This window comes from Lytechinus pictus, chromosome 4, assembly GCF_037042905.1.
Source record: "Lytechinus pictus isolate F3 Inbred chromosome 4, Lp3.0, whole genome shotgun sequence".
Taxonomy (NCBI): domain Eukaryota; kingdom Metazoa; phylum Echinodermata; class Echinoidea; order Temnopleuroida; family Toxopneustidae; genus Lytechinus; species Lytechinus pictus.
The window spans coordinates 25,428,166-25,447,335 of NC_087248.1; the positions used below are offsets into that span (position 1 = coordinate 25,428,166).

A 19,170-nucleotide genomic window follows, 5' to 3' on the forward strand; every position below is an offset into this window, starting at 1 on the left:
CGGAGTCAAAGGTCAAAACTTATAATGTACACCAATTATCTCTAGAATATAAAGTTGCCATACAAATCAATATTAAATAACTATTTTTGCAACAAAACCATGTCTATCGTGAAACAATGATGCAAAAAGAACAATATTATGATATTTGGCAAGTTTGGAGTTAGTTGACTAAAAACGTATGATATCAAGACACTCAATCTGGAATAATAGTAAGATGATGAAGAAGCCAAACTACATCATCAAACAAGGGCTTGAATAACCACTACACTCTATTCTACCTTCAGCGGAATGGAGGCGAGCTGAACGCCTTCCTTTTTTTTTACATCAATAACCATGTCTAAACATCACGTAATAAACAAAATGAAAAACTGGACTAATATTTGCCATTTTGTATAGTCTATGAATGTTAATGACTGTATATTCAAACTTGTATTAATATAAAGGACAATTCCACCCCAACAAAAAGTTGATCTGAATATAAAGAGAAAAATCCAACAAGCACAACACTGAAATTTCATCAAAATCGGATGTAAAATAAGAAAGTTATGACATTTTAGAGTTTCGCTTAATTTCCACAAAAAACAGTTATATGCACATCCTGGTCCGTATGAAAATGAGGAGACTGATGATGTCATCCACTCACTATTTCTTTTGTATTTTATTATAAGAAATATGAAATATTCATATTTTCTCCTCATTGCCAAGTGAAACAACGATTATTTCCTCCCTGTACATGTGGAATTCGCAGTATTTAACACTGTATGCTTCAGTCAAGTTGGTCCTTAATTTCAAATCTGCAAAACATGAAATATTGTATAATTCAAACAATAAAAAACAAAAGAAATAGTGAGTGAGGGACATCATCGTTTATTTAATTTGCACATGTATGTCACTGAGTTGTGCATATCACTGTTTCGTGAAAAATAGTCAAACTTAAACATTTCATAACTTTACATATTTTACATCCGATTTTGATGAAAATTTCAGTGTTATGCAATTTTGATCTTTCTCTATTTATTCAGATCAACATTTTTTCTGAGGTGGACTTGACTATTAAGTAATGTATATGCTTCAATAAGCAGATGTCAATATGGAAGGCAAAATTAAATCATGAATATCAGGATAATATGATCATTCCTTTTGGTTGTACTGATGGTGGGAATTTTAATTTAATCAATTTATTTCATTTAATAAATAAATGAAATGAAAATAAAAAGAAATATGCTTGGTCACATGATGCCCTTTCAAACAATCAGAATACAGGATTTAATTTATGTAGGATGTAATGCACACTATGCTACAACCATATGCATAGAGCTATATAGCTCCATGCTATAACCATTTCAACTTGTCAATTAAGTAAACGTTTCAAAAACACAATGAACAGATGTCACTATAGAAGGTACAATTAAACCGATACAAGTTCGGAAGATGCTGATCATTGCTGTAGGAGTTGATCTGTGGATAAAACAAACTATTATTGCGACGTTTCGACTACACCTGTTAGTCTTAATCAGGCAATGAGGACAGTCGCCGCTTGGTTGTTATACAGTATACTGTTCTACTATATATTATTAGTGGGATGGTAATACAGCCCCCCCCCCCCCCCTGGAAATGGGATATATTATTATCCTCCAGGATCGACGTATTTATTTATTTGTTTAAAAAGAGGGAAGCCCATTCAACAATATGTTGGTCTGCCATGGGGCCCTGTGACAATGCACATAGCATAACATAACATTTATAACAATTCATTATAGTAGCATCATAAGATAGGCATACATAAATTAGTAAGTACATGTAAAGGAAACTCACAACTAAAGTTGCAAGTAAAAAGCAGTCATTTAACAATACAAGTACAATGATTTAAAATTAAAAAAAAGATTACGTTAAATTATTAAGACGTGGATTGTTACAATTACAATTAGCCAAAATCTGTAAAATCAAGAAAGTAAGCTGAAGTTGTGAGTCGAACAAAATATCAAAATAGATGGTCGAATGCTAATTATGAAGGTGATTTCAGTACAACTCATGGGTCAAAAGTAGCTAATGCTTCATCAAATGATATTAAATGATGCAAAGCTAGTTTGATATCTTATTTCAGTTGGTAGGTTGGTACGTATATAGGGAAGGGTCGTCATAGCATAAATGCGCTTTACGGTATTCTGTGCGACATTCAAGGAGTACTAGGCATAATTATGCATATAATTATGAAACAATGAAGAAATATGATTGAAAGTTTTCATTGTTCATCCTTAAAACCATAGCAAAATAAAGTTCACTGTCAAACCATATTGACACAAAACAAGCAAACGTTGTATATGTCTTGCCGATCTTAGACCCTACACTCAACATGCTCAATATACGTACATATAGAAGAGATGTACTGTCTATCAATCTATCAATTATTAACGGATTCTTAAACTTATATTCTGCTATCCAACTGTGACTCCCCGTCCTGTTTCTCCACCGTGTGTGTATCTCTTTCCTTTTCTATCACTCTCTTTCTTTTCTCACGTATTAAATTAGGACAAGTTAAAGAGTAAGCTTTGCGGCCATGCCCACCCCAAGACTTCAATCACCAAGATAATGAGAAAAAAAGACAAAAAAAGGTAAATGAGTGAATGTACCATTTTCTACATTGTTTTCTCAACCAATTCCAAAGTTAGCTAAGAGGGTCATTTTTTGCTTGCTCTCTTCGCCTTAAGATTTTTTTTCAATACACAATATTTTACCCCCTCAAGTTAGGGGGTTCATCATGCCATCGGCACGAGGCTTTTGAATCTGACAAAATTCAGCTAAACTGTGATCAAGTTGATCATTGTTTATATTATCATTCACAATAAAACATTCTTGCTGCAAATAAAAAAGGAAAAGTAAACTACTGTAACCTGCATTTGTAGTAATTATCTGCAGTATTATCCTAACAGTAAAACAACAGTAAATACATTATATTGGATGGCTCAGTTTTGTTTTCTATTGGCAATGCGATAGAGATGTGTGATGTCACTGGTGAACAACTCTCCCTATTACCTAAGTACATATTTCACTCAAAATTGCCTTGTTTATAACATCTATCAGTAGATCATGTGTTCTTTCTATAGGAGGGCATGTAATACAGATTTTTAAAGAATACATCATGGATAAAGATTTGGTATCACCACAAAAAAAGCAGAAAGATACATTTTTAGGGTATTTTATAGTCAATCAAAGGGAAAGTTGTTCACATGTGACATCACACATTCTTGTTGCATTGTCAATTGGAGGATCTCCGTAGCATTAGTGATTGCAATATCCAAATGCTCATACCTTTCTCATTATTTGTCCGATTTTGCTCAAACTTTCTTTGTTCTTATTCTTTGATATTTCTGTTTCGACACAAACCTACTTATTCCAAAGGTTTCATTCCCCTTTAAGGACGTTCCACAGTTATGTTTGTGCACATTATGATCTGCGCATATTTTACACTCTGCGCGCTGACGTCACAATGGATGAACAGGTGATTAATTAGCTGCGGGTATGAGCTGATTTTTCTCATCTTCTGCACTTTAACTGCAGATCCGATGCGTTATTTCATGAATATAACAAATGGAATTATCCCATGGACCATTCAAAAAAATATTCTCTACAATTTCAAAATACTTTACTCTGCAGTGCTGCCAAGAATCACGAATATTAGCCCGAGTTTGAATAAATGGTAGAGTGGTTTTGATTTTTTCTTCACATAGATACTAAGCATTCGGCGCATTTTTGGTGTTTTAAAAAGCACATTTGCTCTAATAAAAATGGTGATAGTTTAAAAACAAGCACATGAACCCCTATTTTTTAATGTTTGTACCTCTTAGGTATACCTTCCTCTACAACTCTGCAAATTTTTGTGAAAATGACATGGATTTTGAATAAAGTGCAGCATTTATTGTACGTTTGTAGTTTGTTACTGAAATTTTACATTTTTTAGATTGGGATTTTGTTATCTTTTACGCCATTTTTAAGAACTGACAGTGCTGTTAAACTTAAAATTGCAAACAAATAGCACTATAAATATATTCTCCATTCTAACGATACAATTATTAACTCTCTTGCGAAATTTGATGACTTTTTCATGTATTTTGACTGAGTAATAGAGGTTTAAACTCATTGTAGTAATCTTGGGCGGTCTAAAAATGCCAAATTCTTTTGAATGCGCAATTCTTAAAAACATCAATTTGGGTGAACTTTGAAGCTCTATAGCAAAAAATCAAGCACATGGACCTATGTTAATTTTTGCATATTTCGAATATTAAGGTTCTAAAGTATCTATGTGCAAAGTTTGGAGAAAATGACATGGATTTCACTTTAACTGTGGAACGTCCTTAAGGTCAAGGCCAAAGCTTGAAATTCTTAGGCCAATGCTGTGAAAGAGTATGCCTCAAGGCCAAGGCCGATTATCAACGCACTACAACACTGGCTAAAATAAATTGATTTGTTTGTCAAATGATATTCCTGTTTATCATTAACCAGTGATGCTAATTGTCAATATTCTGAAATGTTAGTTCATTGACCTCTGCCAGCTCTTGATGGTCATTGGTTAAGACTTATGATACATGAAATTTGTCTCAATATCAGGGTACCTTGAAAGTCAATACCAAATAACCCTTTTTTGTACTAGAACCATATTTATTATTATGAACAAATGATGCAAAACTTCAATTGTATGATATTTCAAGGTCGTGAACCTTCAGGTCATTTACCTCTAAATGTTAGCAGAGGTCAAATCTGAAAATTTACATCTCAATTTTAAAATGGATATTTTGACAAGATATAGCAATAGTGAAAGGTTAATACTTAAATCATTTATTCTAAAGTGGTAGGATCAGATCAGTGTTTGTACTACTACGATTAATCATGAAAGATTCTCACGATGACAGCCATTTTAATTTTTTTTGCAAAATAGACGTTTTTCTACCACTTCGATTTTATAGACTGGTACTTTTGGGGACTTCATGGAAATGCACTGTGTTGAAATTAATTGTACTGCAATATTCTAAAAGTTGTTTGACCTTTGCCAGCTCTCAAGGGTCAAAGGTCAAAAAATATAATGCACACCAATTATCTCTAGAACATAAAGATGCCATACAAATCAATATTAAATAACTATTTTGCAGCAAAACCATGTCTATCATGTAATAATGATGCAAATGCACCAATATTTTGATATTTGGATTTAGGTGACTGAGATCAATACGTGTGATACCAAGACGCTTAATCTGGAATAATAGTAGTAACAGATGATGAAAAAACCTAAATACGTCATCCACCACTACACTCTAAACTACCTTCAGCGGAATAGACTCGAGCTGGAAGACATCCCCCTTCTTATTTAACATCGATAGTATACTCATGAAGGTTAATGAGTGCAATGGACAGAATATTTCATAAGGTGAAAGATGAAATGATCAATTCAACAAGGCGTAGCCGAGTTGAATTTATCATTCATTTCACCCTTCATAGAATGAAGTATTCTGTCCATTGCACGAATGATAATAACGTTTATTATTTGGTTTATATGACACCTACAAATAGATATTTTTTAATAATGAAATTTATGAATTTCGACGCAAAATATGTTGATTTGTTGATTGTCGCGTACATACAACATGCGCGCGTGCAATGGACAAAATCGTATGGATCCAAAATTGCACGGTTGATGACGACATTGTAAAATGGGCTGAATGATTGATATCAAACAACCAATCAACTGACAATGATCTATCAAGGTGTCATATAACCATGGCTAAACATTATGTTACGTACAGAATGAAAGACCGGTCATTTCGTATAATGTATGCATGCTGCATAGCTGCATAATCAACCTTGTATTAAGTGAAACCAAAACCCAAGAAGAGAAGCAATCTTATTGGAAAGAGTAAAATGAGAGGAACAATTATAAAAAAAGTTTCATCAAAATCGGTTTTAAAATAAGCAACTTATGGACGATTAAAAAGTCTTGTTGTACTCACTATGTGGATCCTCAAATTGGCAAACGTGCTTCAAAATTGCTGATTTTGTGGACAACTCTCCATTCGTTTTGTACACATATTTTCAGATTTCCCCCTTTATTTTACATATTTCACATTATCTTCTCCTGACCTTGACATATATGGTGTGGATTATATTTTCCCATGACATATGTTGTGCTCGGAAGGAGGCAAGATGCAATTTGAAAGATAATAAGGAAAATCTGAAAATTTGTGTACAAAACAAATGGAGAGTTGTCCACAAAATCAGCCATTTTGAAGCACGTTTGCCAATTAGAGGATGCCCATAGAAAGTACAACAAGAGTTTTCAAACTCCCATAACTTGCTTATTTCATAACCAATTTTGATGAAACTTTTTTTTTTATTGATCCTCTCATTTTACTCTTTCCAATAAGATTACTTCTCTACTTGGGATTTGGTTTCCTTTAAGTAGAAATGTATATGTTTCAAATTGCACATTAAACAAATGTGAATATGGACAAATCGAAGGTAAAATTAAATCATAATTATCAGAATAATATGGTCATCCTTTGTGGCTATACTAATTGGGGCAAATTGTTATTCAATTTTCGTTAAAAAAAAACAAAATGAGAAGGTGAAAATATACCTTTGCGGATGATGCTAAGGATGATAACGTTGAATAGAACTCTCCGTTAAGTGAGGGACTGGTGGTTCGATATTCACCACCGAGACAAAGTGACCTGATATTAGGCATCTTACAAATGAACTGAGCGAGATCATGTGATGCAGACAGACGTTGACTGAGATCAACACGTATGATTTTAAGACGCTCAATCTGGAATAATAGTGACATAATGAAGAAACAAAAATACGTCATCAAACAAGGGCCTGAATGAGCCATTATAAATAGACATATAGCAGGATTTGAATAAGAATACTGGGAATAATTTTTTTCCGAGGTTTGTTATTTCATGGACCTATGAAGAGATGGACTATCAACGCGAGTATTTCTTTGGTCCAATGATAGTCACCGTCGCTTGGTTATGCACATCTTAATGAGAACATACAGGTGTTGTAACAATAGCAATTACCATGACTACCAAGGCGTATCTGATTACCAAAAGACGGAACAGTTATAGTCCAGGAAAAATAACTGATTTTGGGGGTCAACCGCAAACAAATTGCAATATAATTTTTTTAACCACAATGCATTTCCCTGAGGTCCCCCAAATGACATACTAAAAGTCCAGAAAAATCCTAGTAGTGGAAATACATCTAATTTGCATAAATCCAAAATGGCCGCCAAATTTTCAGAAAATTTGAATTTTCGTACATAGATCTTGACATGAACATTTAATTGCCACAAAATTGGTGTCATATGAAAGAGAAATGAATTCCCTATAATTTGGTACTATTTATAGGGGATAAAAAGATAATTTGGCTGAGATTTCTTAATAGAAAACTGCATTTTTGTCATTTTTTCCCAAAAATTGAACATTTTGGAAATACATGATTTTACATAAATCTAAGAAAAATTCAGCAATTACCTTGAAATGTTTCAGAAAACTTTATGGATATACTATTATCATGTGGATGCAATTCTAAATTGGTGTCATTCTTTTTAACAAATTTATAAGGTATCAAAGTTGAATATTCAAATTTCACAAATGTCGCATTTTGTATGCATTTTCGTAGACTAATATGTATAACGTATCTAGTGTATACAGTACAGTAGTTAAAGACACTTTTTAACCACTTAGTTAAGATTAGGCTTTTCTTTATCAGCTACATATAAAGGGCTGGCACATTGACGCCACCCCTCTCAGGGGGCTGTCAAAGTCACGCCCTCTGGCTATATCATGTTGTACAGTGTGTATCAAAATTAACCCAACCGCATTTCATTCCAAATTTGTGAAAAATTTGTTAGCTTTATAGTCCAGGAAAAATTACTGATTTAGGGGGTCAACCTCAAACAAATTGCACAAAAAATATATTGCTGCAATGCATTTCCTTGAAGTCCCCAAAATTTCATACTAAAAGTGTTTTTAAACTCCATGTATTGGAAAGACGTCTTATTTGCATAAATCCAAAATGGCGGCCATCGCAAGAATTTTCAGTAATGATTGGTTATATAGTAGTACAAACACTTGTCTGATCATAGCACTTTAAAAAAAATATGATTAAAGCATTTACCTTTCACCAGTGTTATATCTTACCATAGGCTTCGTCTTAAAATTAGGATGCAAGTCAGATTTGGCCTCTGCTGACCTCTAGAGGTCAATGACCTTAAGATCAATGACCTCAAATATCAGAAAATTGATGTTTTGCATCATTAGCTCATGATAATAATAATGCAAACAAAATTATTATTCAATATTGACTTTCAAGGTAACCTGATATTCTAGAAAGAATTTTGTTTATTATAAATGTTGACCTTTGTCCCTGGAGCACTAGAAAAGGTCAATAACCTTAACATATTATAATATTAATACTTAGCATAAGTGGTTTATGATAAACAGGCCTCTCGTGAAAAAATTGCAATACAATTTATTTCAGCACAATGCATTTCCATAAAGTCTCCAAAATGCCATACTAAAAGTCCAGAAAAATCCATGCAGTGGAAAGACATCTAGTTTGTATAAATCCAAAATGGAGGCCATCGTGAGAATTTTTCATTTTTACAAATAATAGTAAAAACACTGGTCTGATCATAGCACTTAAAAAAATAATGATAAAAGCATTTAACTTTTACCAGTGTTATATCTTACCATAGGCTTCATTTAAAAATTCCAATGCAATTCAGATTTGACCTCTCCTGACCTCTTGAGGACAATGACCTTAAGGCCAATGACTTAAAAATATTGATGTTTTGCATCCAGAGTTCTTGATTAGCATCATGTTATATCAACTTATGTTTGACATTTGAGGATCTCTAAAGAAATTTTATCTTAAAATGTAAAAATATTGGTACTCGGCATCACTGGTTGATTATGATGTTTTGAGGTAATTGATCTTTAACTTTCCTCAGCAGTCAAATGTTGAGATCTGCAAACTTTACTCAAATGATCAGTTAAAAATAACAAAACTATATAATCTGTATAGTTGTAAGTTTGTAACTCTAGGGGCACGTTTCATAAAGAGTAACTTTGCCATTATGGCAACTTGAACTACCATGGCATTAGGGTTCAGCAGCCAATCAAAATCAAGGTTATCATGGTAGTTGTCATAATGGCAACGTTACAACATTTTGTAACTCTTTATGAAACGGGTCCCAGGTCTTTTTTGGCTAGTACATTCCTGACTGAGGTTAGAGTATTGGTAGGTTTTGAAATGATATCTGAAATGCCTCAATTAATTTTTTTGCAAATATCATCTATGTATACTTCCCGAGAGACTTGCAAGTTTTCCCATCTAGATTGTAACCTGGTGTAGTTGTTCTTTAGAAGGGAGATGCAGCTTACCACGATGCTGGTTGGCACTGCACTTCTCTTCCCATAACTTGCATAATGGTGACTTTGTCAGAGGTTGGACAGAATTAAAAATATGTTTCCTAGATTTTAGGCTTTTTCAACTAGTTTGGCATCATAGATTTGATGGACGCTATATCTTCGCTGAGAGCCTCTGTGATATAGCTACTGATCTACGTATATTAGATGGGCAATACCTGACAGGACATACAGACTCTTCACATTGTTTGGCTTTAGATAGTTTGTGATAGTCCCACAAGTGTTGTCTAGAGGTAGACGTGTCCAAGACAGCACATGCATACTCTGTAGCAGAGTATTGGTGGAGGAGTTTGTCAGTTCCGGAGAAGGTTATTATGTCAATATCTTAGATCTCGTCATGTCTACATCCTGTGTGAGAGATGATCAGATGACATGATCTGTGATCTCATCATGTCTACATCTTTTAGAAGAGATGATCAGATCTGTGATCTCGTCATGTCTACATCCTGTAAGAGAGATGATCGATGAAAAGATCTGGGATCTCGGCATGTCTACAACTCTTAGGGAAAAGGATAAGATGACAATATCTTAGATTGATCATCCTCCCACAGGATGTAGACATGACGAGATCTAAGATATTGACATCTTATCCTTTTCCCTTTGTAGACATGACGAGATGATTAAATGAACATCTGGGCGGCAGATCAAAATGTTTCATTTACTCAGAGTGGTGTAACCGAAGCGTACTGCCTTTCCCTTATTTGTTACTTCAATTTCAATATCCAGGTGAAGTCTCCATTGGACTGGTCCCATGGAAGATATCCACCTTGGTGTATCTCGTACTAGGTTGTTCTATTCAGTATAAGCTGGATAGTAACTAGTTAAGTTTAATATTCTAAATAAATTGAACTTTGAAAGTTTCAGGGTTAAAGGTCGCAACTTTTAATACTCGCAAATTTTCTCATGTGTCAAGGGACCTTATAAGTTAACGAATTATTATGATGCAAAACATAATTTTTTATGATATTCCGACGTCAATAATCCTTTAGGTCAGTGCCTCTAGAGTTCAGCACAGGTCAATACTAAATTGCATCTGATTTTTAAAATGAAACCTATGATAAAATATAACAGTGATGAAAGTTTAACGCTTTAATCATATTCTTAGTGTTATGATCAGACCAGTGTATATACTACTACGATTAATCATTTTGGATCACTTTTGATGCCAATAAGACGCTTTTCCACCACTTGGATTTTTCTGGACTTTTGTTGTATCATTTTGGAGACTTCATGGAGATGCAATGTGTTGAAAGAAATAGTATTGCAATTTTTACACCTTGAGGCCTGTTTATCATGAAACAGTGATGTTTAGCGTCAATATTCCAAAATGTTAAGGTCATTGACCCTTTCTACATGTAGCTCTCCAGTGTTCAAAGGTCAAAGTTTATAACCCACCAAATTCTTTTTAAAATTCGAGAATACCTCGGAAGTCAATATTGAATAATTTTGTATTTACTATTACTATTTTTATCATGAGCTAATGATGCAAAACATCATTTTTTTGATATTTTGAGGTCATTGACCTTAAGGTATTTGACCTCTAGAGATCAGCGGAGGTCAAATCGGATTTGCATCCTAATTTTGAAATGAAGCATAAAATTATGGTAAGATATAACACTGATGAAAGTTCAATGCTTTAATAAAAATATTTTAAAGTGCTATGATCAGACCAGTGCTTGTACTAATAATCATGACTAGTTTTCATGATGGTCACCATTTTGGATTTATGCAAATTAGACGTCTTTCCACTACATGGATTTTTCTGGACTTTTAGTATGTCATTTTGGTGACTTCATGGAAATGCATCGTGCTCAAATTAATTGAATTGCAATTTTTACACTAGAAGCCTGTTCATAAATCAGAGATGCTACGGGTCAATATTCTAAAATGTTAAGGTCATTGACCTTTTCCAGCTCTCCAGAGTCAAAGGTCAAGACTTATAACCCACCAAATTCTTTCTAAAATGTCAAGATACATTGAAAGTCAATATTGAATCATTTTGTTTTCATTATAACCATAAATTTATTATGTACTAATTAATGCAAAACATCAATTTTCTGATATTTAGAGGTCATTGACCTTAAGGTCATTGACCTCTAGAGGTCAGCGGAGGTCAAATTTGACTTGTATCTTGCTTTCAAAATGAAGTCTATGGTAATTAAGATATATACCACTGGTTAAAGTTTCATGCTTTTATCATAGTTTTTTAAAGTGCTATGATCAGAACAATGTTTGTACTACTACATGTATCAATAATCATAAAAATTCTCACGATAGTCACCATTTTGGATTTATGCAAATTAGACGTCTTTCCACTACATGGATTTTTTTGGACTTTTAGTATGTCATTTTGGTGACTTCATGGAAATGCATCGTGCTAAAAATAATTGTATTGCAATTTTTACACTAGAAGCCTGTTCATAAATCAGAGATGCTACGTGTCAATATTCTAAAATGTTAAGGTCATTGACCTTTTCCAGCTCTCCAGGGTCAAAGGTCAAGACTTATAACCCACCAAATTCTTTCTAAAATATCAAGATACCTTGAAAGTCAATATTGAATCATTTTGTTTTCATTATAACCATATTTATTATGTACCAATGATGCAAAGCATCAATTTTCTTATATTTAGAGGTCATTGACCTTAAGGTCATTGACCTCTAGAGGTTGATCAGACAAGTGTTTGTACTACTATAAGTAAACATTACTGAAAATTCTTGCGATGGCCGCCATTTTGGATTTATGCAAATAAGACGTCTTTCCACTACATGGATTTAAAAAACACTTTTAGTATGAAATTTTGGGGACCTCAAGGAAATGCATTGCAGTACAAAAATTATTGTGCAATTTGTTTGAGGTTGACCCCCTAAATCAGTATTTTTTCCTGGACTTTAAAGCTAACAAATTTTTCACAAATTTGGAATGAAATGTGGTTGCGTTTATTTTGATACACACTGTACAGCATGATATAGCCAGCGGGCGTGACTTTGACAGCCCCCTGAGAGGGGTAGGCATTAATGTACCAGCCTTTTTATGTATAGCTGATAAAGAAAAGCCTAATCTTAACTAAGTGGTTAAAAAGCGCAGATAAATGCATACAATCTTTCACTACTGTACTGTACACGTTATACATATTAGTCTACGAAAATGCATACAAAAAAAATTTGTAAAATTTGAATATTCAACTTTGATGCCTTATAAATTTGTTAAAAAGATTGACACCAATTTAGAATAGCATCCACATGATAATAGTATATCAATAAAGTTTTCTGAAACATTTCAAGGTAATTGCTTAATTTTTCTCAGATTTATGTAAAATCATGTATTTCCAAAATTTTCAATTTTTGGGAAAAAATGACAAAATGCAGTTTTCTACTACAAAATCTCAGCCAAATTATCTTTTTATCCCCTATAAATAGTACCAAATTGTAGGAAATTTATTTCTCTTTCATATGACACTAATTTTGTGGCAATTGTATTCTGATTTTAAAATGAAGCCTATAGTAAGATATAACACTGGTGAAAGTTTCATGCTTTTATCATGATTTTTGAAAGTGCTATGATCAAAACAATGTGTGTACTACTATCAATAATCATCAAAAATTCTTACGGTAGCCGCCATTTTGGATTTATGCAAATTAGACATCTTTCCACTAAATGGATTTTCTGGACTTTTAGTATGTCATTTTGGGGACTTCATGGAAATGCATTGCGTTGAAAAAAATTCTATTGCAATTTGTTTGCGGTCAAACCTTATTTTTCCTGGACTACAAAGACTTCAATCACCTAGATAATGAGAAAAAAAGGACAAAAAGGTAAATGAGTTATTGTACCATTTTCTACATTGTTTTCTCGACTAATTCCAAAGTAAGCTAAGAAGGTCATTTTTTTTTGCTTGCTCTCTTCGATCCCTTAAGACTTTTTTTTTAATACACAATGTTTGACCCCCTCAATTTAGGGCGTTCGTCATGCCATCGGCACGAGGCTTTTGAATCTGACAAAATTCAGCTAAACTGTGATCAAGTTGATCATTGTTTATATTATCATTCAGACTAGAACATTCTTGCTGCAGATAAAAAGGGAAAATTAAACTACTGTAACCTGCATTTGTAGTAATTATCTGCAGTACTATCCTAACAGTAAAACAACAGTAAATAAAGTATATTCGATGGCTCAGTTCTTTTATATACTAGCCTATGGAATATTGGTGGATATTAGTCCTTTGTGCAATAAGCTCTCGTATTGAATGTGCATTTATAATGCATCGCTAAAACACTCTATAGATAACAATCCATATCATCAGTATTTACTAATATTGATTACAATAAGTATTGTCAAAATCATGATCACTTATCATTATAACTGTTTTTCTTTTATTTTTCAAAATCATTATTATTATTATTATTATTACTATCATTATCATCTTTATTAAGTGTTATCATTTGACCTTTCATTATTATAATCTTAATTATCAATTAAAATGGTGACAATTATGATCATAAAATAAAGTGGATGGCACTACCACTACTTGTATTTTGGCCCCTAATGTCATTGAACTTGAACAACAATTGAAATATTTAAGTTTATTACAGAAAAGGCCATTAAAAGTATAACAACAAAAAGTCATGAAATTTCAAGGCTCAAAATCCTTAAGGCCAATGCCAAAGCTTGACATTCTTAGGCTAATGCTTTGAAAAAGTATGCCTCAAGGCCAAGGCCGATTATCAAGCATTACAACACTGGCTAAAATAAATTGATTTTTTTGTCAAATGATATTCCTGTTGTTCATTAACCAGTGATGCTAATTGTCAATATTCTGAAATGTTAGTTCATTGACCTCTGCCAGCTCTTGATGGTCAATGGTTAAGACTTATGATACACGAAATTTGTCTAGAATATCAAGGTACCTTGAAAGTTAATACCAAATAACCTTTTTTTGTACTAGAACCATATTTATTATAAACAAATGATGCAAAACTTCAATTTGTATGATATTTCAAGGTCGTGAACATTCAGGTCATATACCTCTAAAGGTTAGCAGAGGTCAAATCTGAAAATTTACATCTCAATTTCAAAATGGATATTATGACAAGATATAGCAATAGTGAAAGGTTAATGCTTAAATCATGTTTTTTAAAGTGCTAGGATCAGATCAGTGTTTGTACTACTACGATTAATCGTGAAAGATTCTCACGATGGCAGCCATTTTCATTTTTTGGGGGGCAAATTAGACGTCTTTCTACCACTTCGATTTTATAGACTGGTACTTTTGGGGACTTCATGGAAATGCACTGTGCTGAAATTAATTATACTGCAATATTCTAAAAGTTTATTAACCTTTGCCAGCTCTCAAGGGTCAAAGGTCAAAAATTATAACACACACCAATTATTTCTAGAATATAAAAATGCCATAACAATCAATATTAAATAGCTATTTTTCAACAAAACCATGTTTATCATGTAATAATGATGCAAAGGCACCAATATTTTGATATTTTGATTTGGGTGACTGAGATCAATACGTGTGATACCAAGACGCTCAATCTGGAATAATAGTAGCAGCTGATAAAAAAAACCTGAATACGTCATCAACCACTACACGCTACTACCTTCAGCGGAATAAATTCGAGCTGGAGGACATCCCCCTTCTTATTTTACATCGATAGTATACAAATCATGAATGTTAATGAGTGCAATGGACAGAATACTTCATGAGGTGAAAGATGAAATGATCAATTCAACAAGGCGTAGCCGAGTTGAATTGATCATTCATTTAACGCTTCACAGAATGAAGTATTCTGTCCATTGTACGAATGATAATAACGTTCATTATTTGGTTGATATGACACCTACAAATATATTGTTTTTATATAAAATTAATGAATTTCGATGCAAAATATGCTCGGTCTGTTGATTGCCGCGTACATACAACATGCGCGCGTGCAATGGACAAAATAGTATGGATCCAAAATTGCACGGTTGATGACGTCATTGTAAAATGGGCTGAATGATTTGTATAAGACAACCAATCAAATGACAGTGATCTATCAAGGTGTCATATAACCATGACTTAACATTATGTTACGTACAGAATGAAAGACAGGTCATTTCGTATAATGTATGCATGGTGATAGCTGCATAATCAACCTTGTATTGAGTAGAAATGTATATGTTTCAAATTGCACATTAAAAAGATGTGAATATGGACAGATGGAAGGTAAACTTAAATCATGATTATCAGAATAATTATGTTCATCCCTTGTGGCTGTACTAATTTGGGTAAACTGTTATTTAATTTTCGTTAAAAAAAACGAAAATGAGAAGGTGAAAATATACCTTTGCGGATGATGCTAAGTATGATAACGTTGAATAGAACTCTTCATGAAGTGAGGGACGGGCGTTTCCATATTCATCATCGAGCCAAAGTACCCTGAGATGAGGCATCTTACAAATGAACTGAGCGAGATCACGTGATGCAGACTGACGTTTACTGAGATCAATGTACTTTATGTTAAGATTCTCAATCTGGAATAATAGTACATGAGGAAGAAACCAAAATACGTCATCAAACAAGGCCTCAATGAGCAATTATACAAATACACCAGGCTTTGAATGAAAATAGTGGGAATTATTTGTCCGACTTGCTATTTTTAGCAAAAAACAATTTTGCAAGTAAAAGCAAGGGTGAATAATCCCCTCTATTCTTTTAAAATAAAGGCCTGGTATATTTGTTTTATATTCTACTTTGTTATAAGTTAGAACGATAGATATTGGTAAACTAGTTTTTGTAATCGCAATTCATCCATTTTAATCTGAACCTGAAGCCATGCAATCAGTGGATCACTGATTAGTACCTGCGCCGTCCTTTCACGGGACTTGCCTGGTATAGGACACCTCGCTGACCGTTGCGTCGGAGCATGGTCGGAGAGATTGTGGATCTATTTCTATTCTGTGACGTCATCGACGGAATAGTGCACCATTTCATTGACATCACAGAATAGTATATATTCTTCAGTGGGCATTTTATTTTCAACATCATTGTAAAATAGCGAGACTATGTTTGGTCACATGATGTTATTTAGACCAATCAGCATACTGGATTTAATTTGTATGATATAATACACATTATATGACACCTAGATAGATCCTTGTGATTTGATTGGTTGTTTGATATCGTTCATTCAGCCCATTGCGCAATGACGTCATCAACTCAAAAGCTGCAGCTCATGCACCAGCAGTGCGCATGTTGTAAAGACGTAACAATCAACAGACCAAACTCGCACTGCTTGAGCATGTTTTGCATCAAAATCCATGAATTTCATCTGAAAAAACAACAACATTTTTTAGGTGTCATATAAACCAAATAATGATTGTTTTTTCATTCGTGCAATGGACAGAATACTTCATTCGGTGTAAAATGAACTCATAAACATTCATTATTTGTATTCTATTCTACATTTGCAGCAGAATGTTCTTATGTGAAGCCATTGTTATAAGCATTTCAACTTGTAAATTAAGTTTACGCTTGAAAGAACACAATGAACAGATGCCAATATGGAAGGTAAAATTAAATCAAGATTAGTTCGGAAGATGTTGATCATCGTGGTAGTAAAGAAATCGCTGTAGGATTTGATATGTTGCCTTACGATAAAGTAATAATTGCGATGTCTCAACTGCACCTTGTCTTCGTCAGACAATGTGGAATGTCGCCGCTTGGTTGTTATAATGGTACTGTATATTATTAGTGGCCCGGGGGGGGGGGGGGAGTAGTCAAATGTATTGCTATACACATGCGTGACCAAATTATTTCTACACACCCCTTAAACGAGTTATTCTGTGTGCAAAAAAAAAAAAACCCTAAGAAAGCTTTTCACGAGTTGCCGCCAGAATATGACTCCTAAACAAGTTTTGTACAATCGGGAAGAACCCGAACACTTTTCAGAAAAGAGGAGGAAAAGGCCCCAGGAAAATAGCTTGGAGAAAAAAACATACCGTAAATATGGGTGACCCCGCGATTGGCCATTGACCAGTCTTTCAAAACCACCTTTTTTTCTTGAAAATCGGTGTTTTTTTATACCTTTAGCGAGTGCACGCGTGGCCCGCCCACAAAAACAGTAAAACACACCTTTAAACGATTTTTTGTGTGTGTCACGCATGTGTACATCAATACGGGATTCAATACGGGATTGGTGGGATAATTTAGATTTATATTTAGATTTAGATTTATTTATTGATAATACAGCTCCCCCCCCCCGAAATAGAATATATCATATTCCTCCAGGATCGACACATGAAGTTATGCATATGATTATGTTCTTCCTTAAAACCATAATCATACAAAGTTCACTGTCAAACCATATTGACACAAACAAGTAAGCATTCTTTGATAAGTACCATAGCGTTTTGAAAGCAGATACATTTGGTGAATGATGCTCATATTGTAGCTTACTTAAAGAGTTATTAAAATGAGTTAGTTCTGCTTATTAACGATTTGTAGCTTTCGGAAAGACTAGACTAGTAACGTTTTAAGTATCATTGAAAACGAGGTACCGTTATTATTATAAGATTAATGTTTCTATTTTCAATTTTCATTTATGTTACATGTATATGTTGTCTATGCATTACACCCTACCAATGAAACAAGTATAGTGTTATTGCTATGCACTATGGACATGAGTTGAATATGAAACTTTTTTTTTTACTAATAAAGATGAAACATGTACATGCGCTCGAGCTTTCGTGGACTTTCTTTCTACCGAGTACCATTCACCTGGGTTAAGTGCAGCACAGTGTGGATGAATTTCTTGCTGACGGAAAACACGCAATGGCTAGGATTCGAACCCATGACCCTTTTTTGAAAGACGAGAGTCCGAACCACTAGACCACGACGCACCCACAAGCTAATACCCACATGCAATACCCACATGCTAATAAGCGGCATCGAAATCGGACTAATTGAAGTTCACCAGTCCTTTGTTCTTATGAGCCAAACCAAAGAAATATGCAAATGAGGTAATTAGCATGCATGTGCGCCATCATCACTTGGCACAGGTAAAATTGAATCCGACACTACCCACATACTAAGCGACATCGGAATCGGAGCTTGCTTTCTTGGTCAGGTTTTTTTTAAGGGGGGGGGGGTGTTGAAATGACGGGAAACAGCCCTACATAACCTACATACGTCCAACCGAACGCTAAATCACCATAAATAAACCGATACCACAGCGTGTATAAAAAAAACGGGACAGATTTGAAAAGTCTATAAAATATTTGTTTCAAATTTTAATGTTTATATTTTGGTGTGAATAGGTGCTCTAAGGTCTTATCTTTCAAATGCTATTTTAAAAATGGTTTCGTTCTTGCTTGAGCGAACATGAAATGCTTTTGTCTGGGGTTAAAAAGGAGGCTTGCGCCAAAATGGCATAAAATTATAAATATGATGATCGGACTTCTTGCTAATTAGCACTTCCTCTTAACCTTTTCATTACCTTTGCCATAACCTTCAAATCATGCGGTCAAATTCATTTTCAAATTTATTTATTTTGCTTGAATTGTTCTGTTTTTGTTTCGTTTTAATATGCTCTCTGTTAGCTTTGAATATTCCATCTTCAAGCTAAAACAATTTTGTTTCAACCGGATTATGGGAGAGCGTGGATTTTCATTGTGTGCTACAAAGGTTGTGGTG

The 19,170-nt window shown here is 33.9% G+C and overlaps 1 protein-coding gene across 1 annotated transcript in view; it reads right to left on the reverse strand.

Moving 5' to 3' along the window:
• Positions 1 to 19,170, reverse strand: part of LOC129259229 (uncharacterized) — a 69,978-nt gene that overhangs the window by 37,309 nt on the left and 13,499 nt on the right. Inside the window, exons 7-8 of the mRNA XM_064098717.1 lie at positions 15,822 to 16,010; positions 6,626 to 6,814 (exon numbers count right to left, since the gene is read on the reverse strand). Coding sequence (XP_063954787.1) covers positions 6,626 to 6,814; positions 15,822 to 16,010 — 378 coding nt within the window. The remainder of the gene's footprint in view (positions 1 to 6,625; positions 6,815 to 15,821; positions 16,011 to 19,170) is intronic.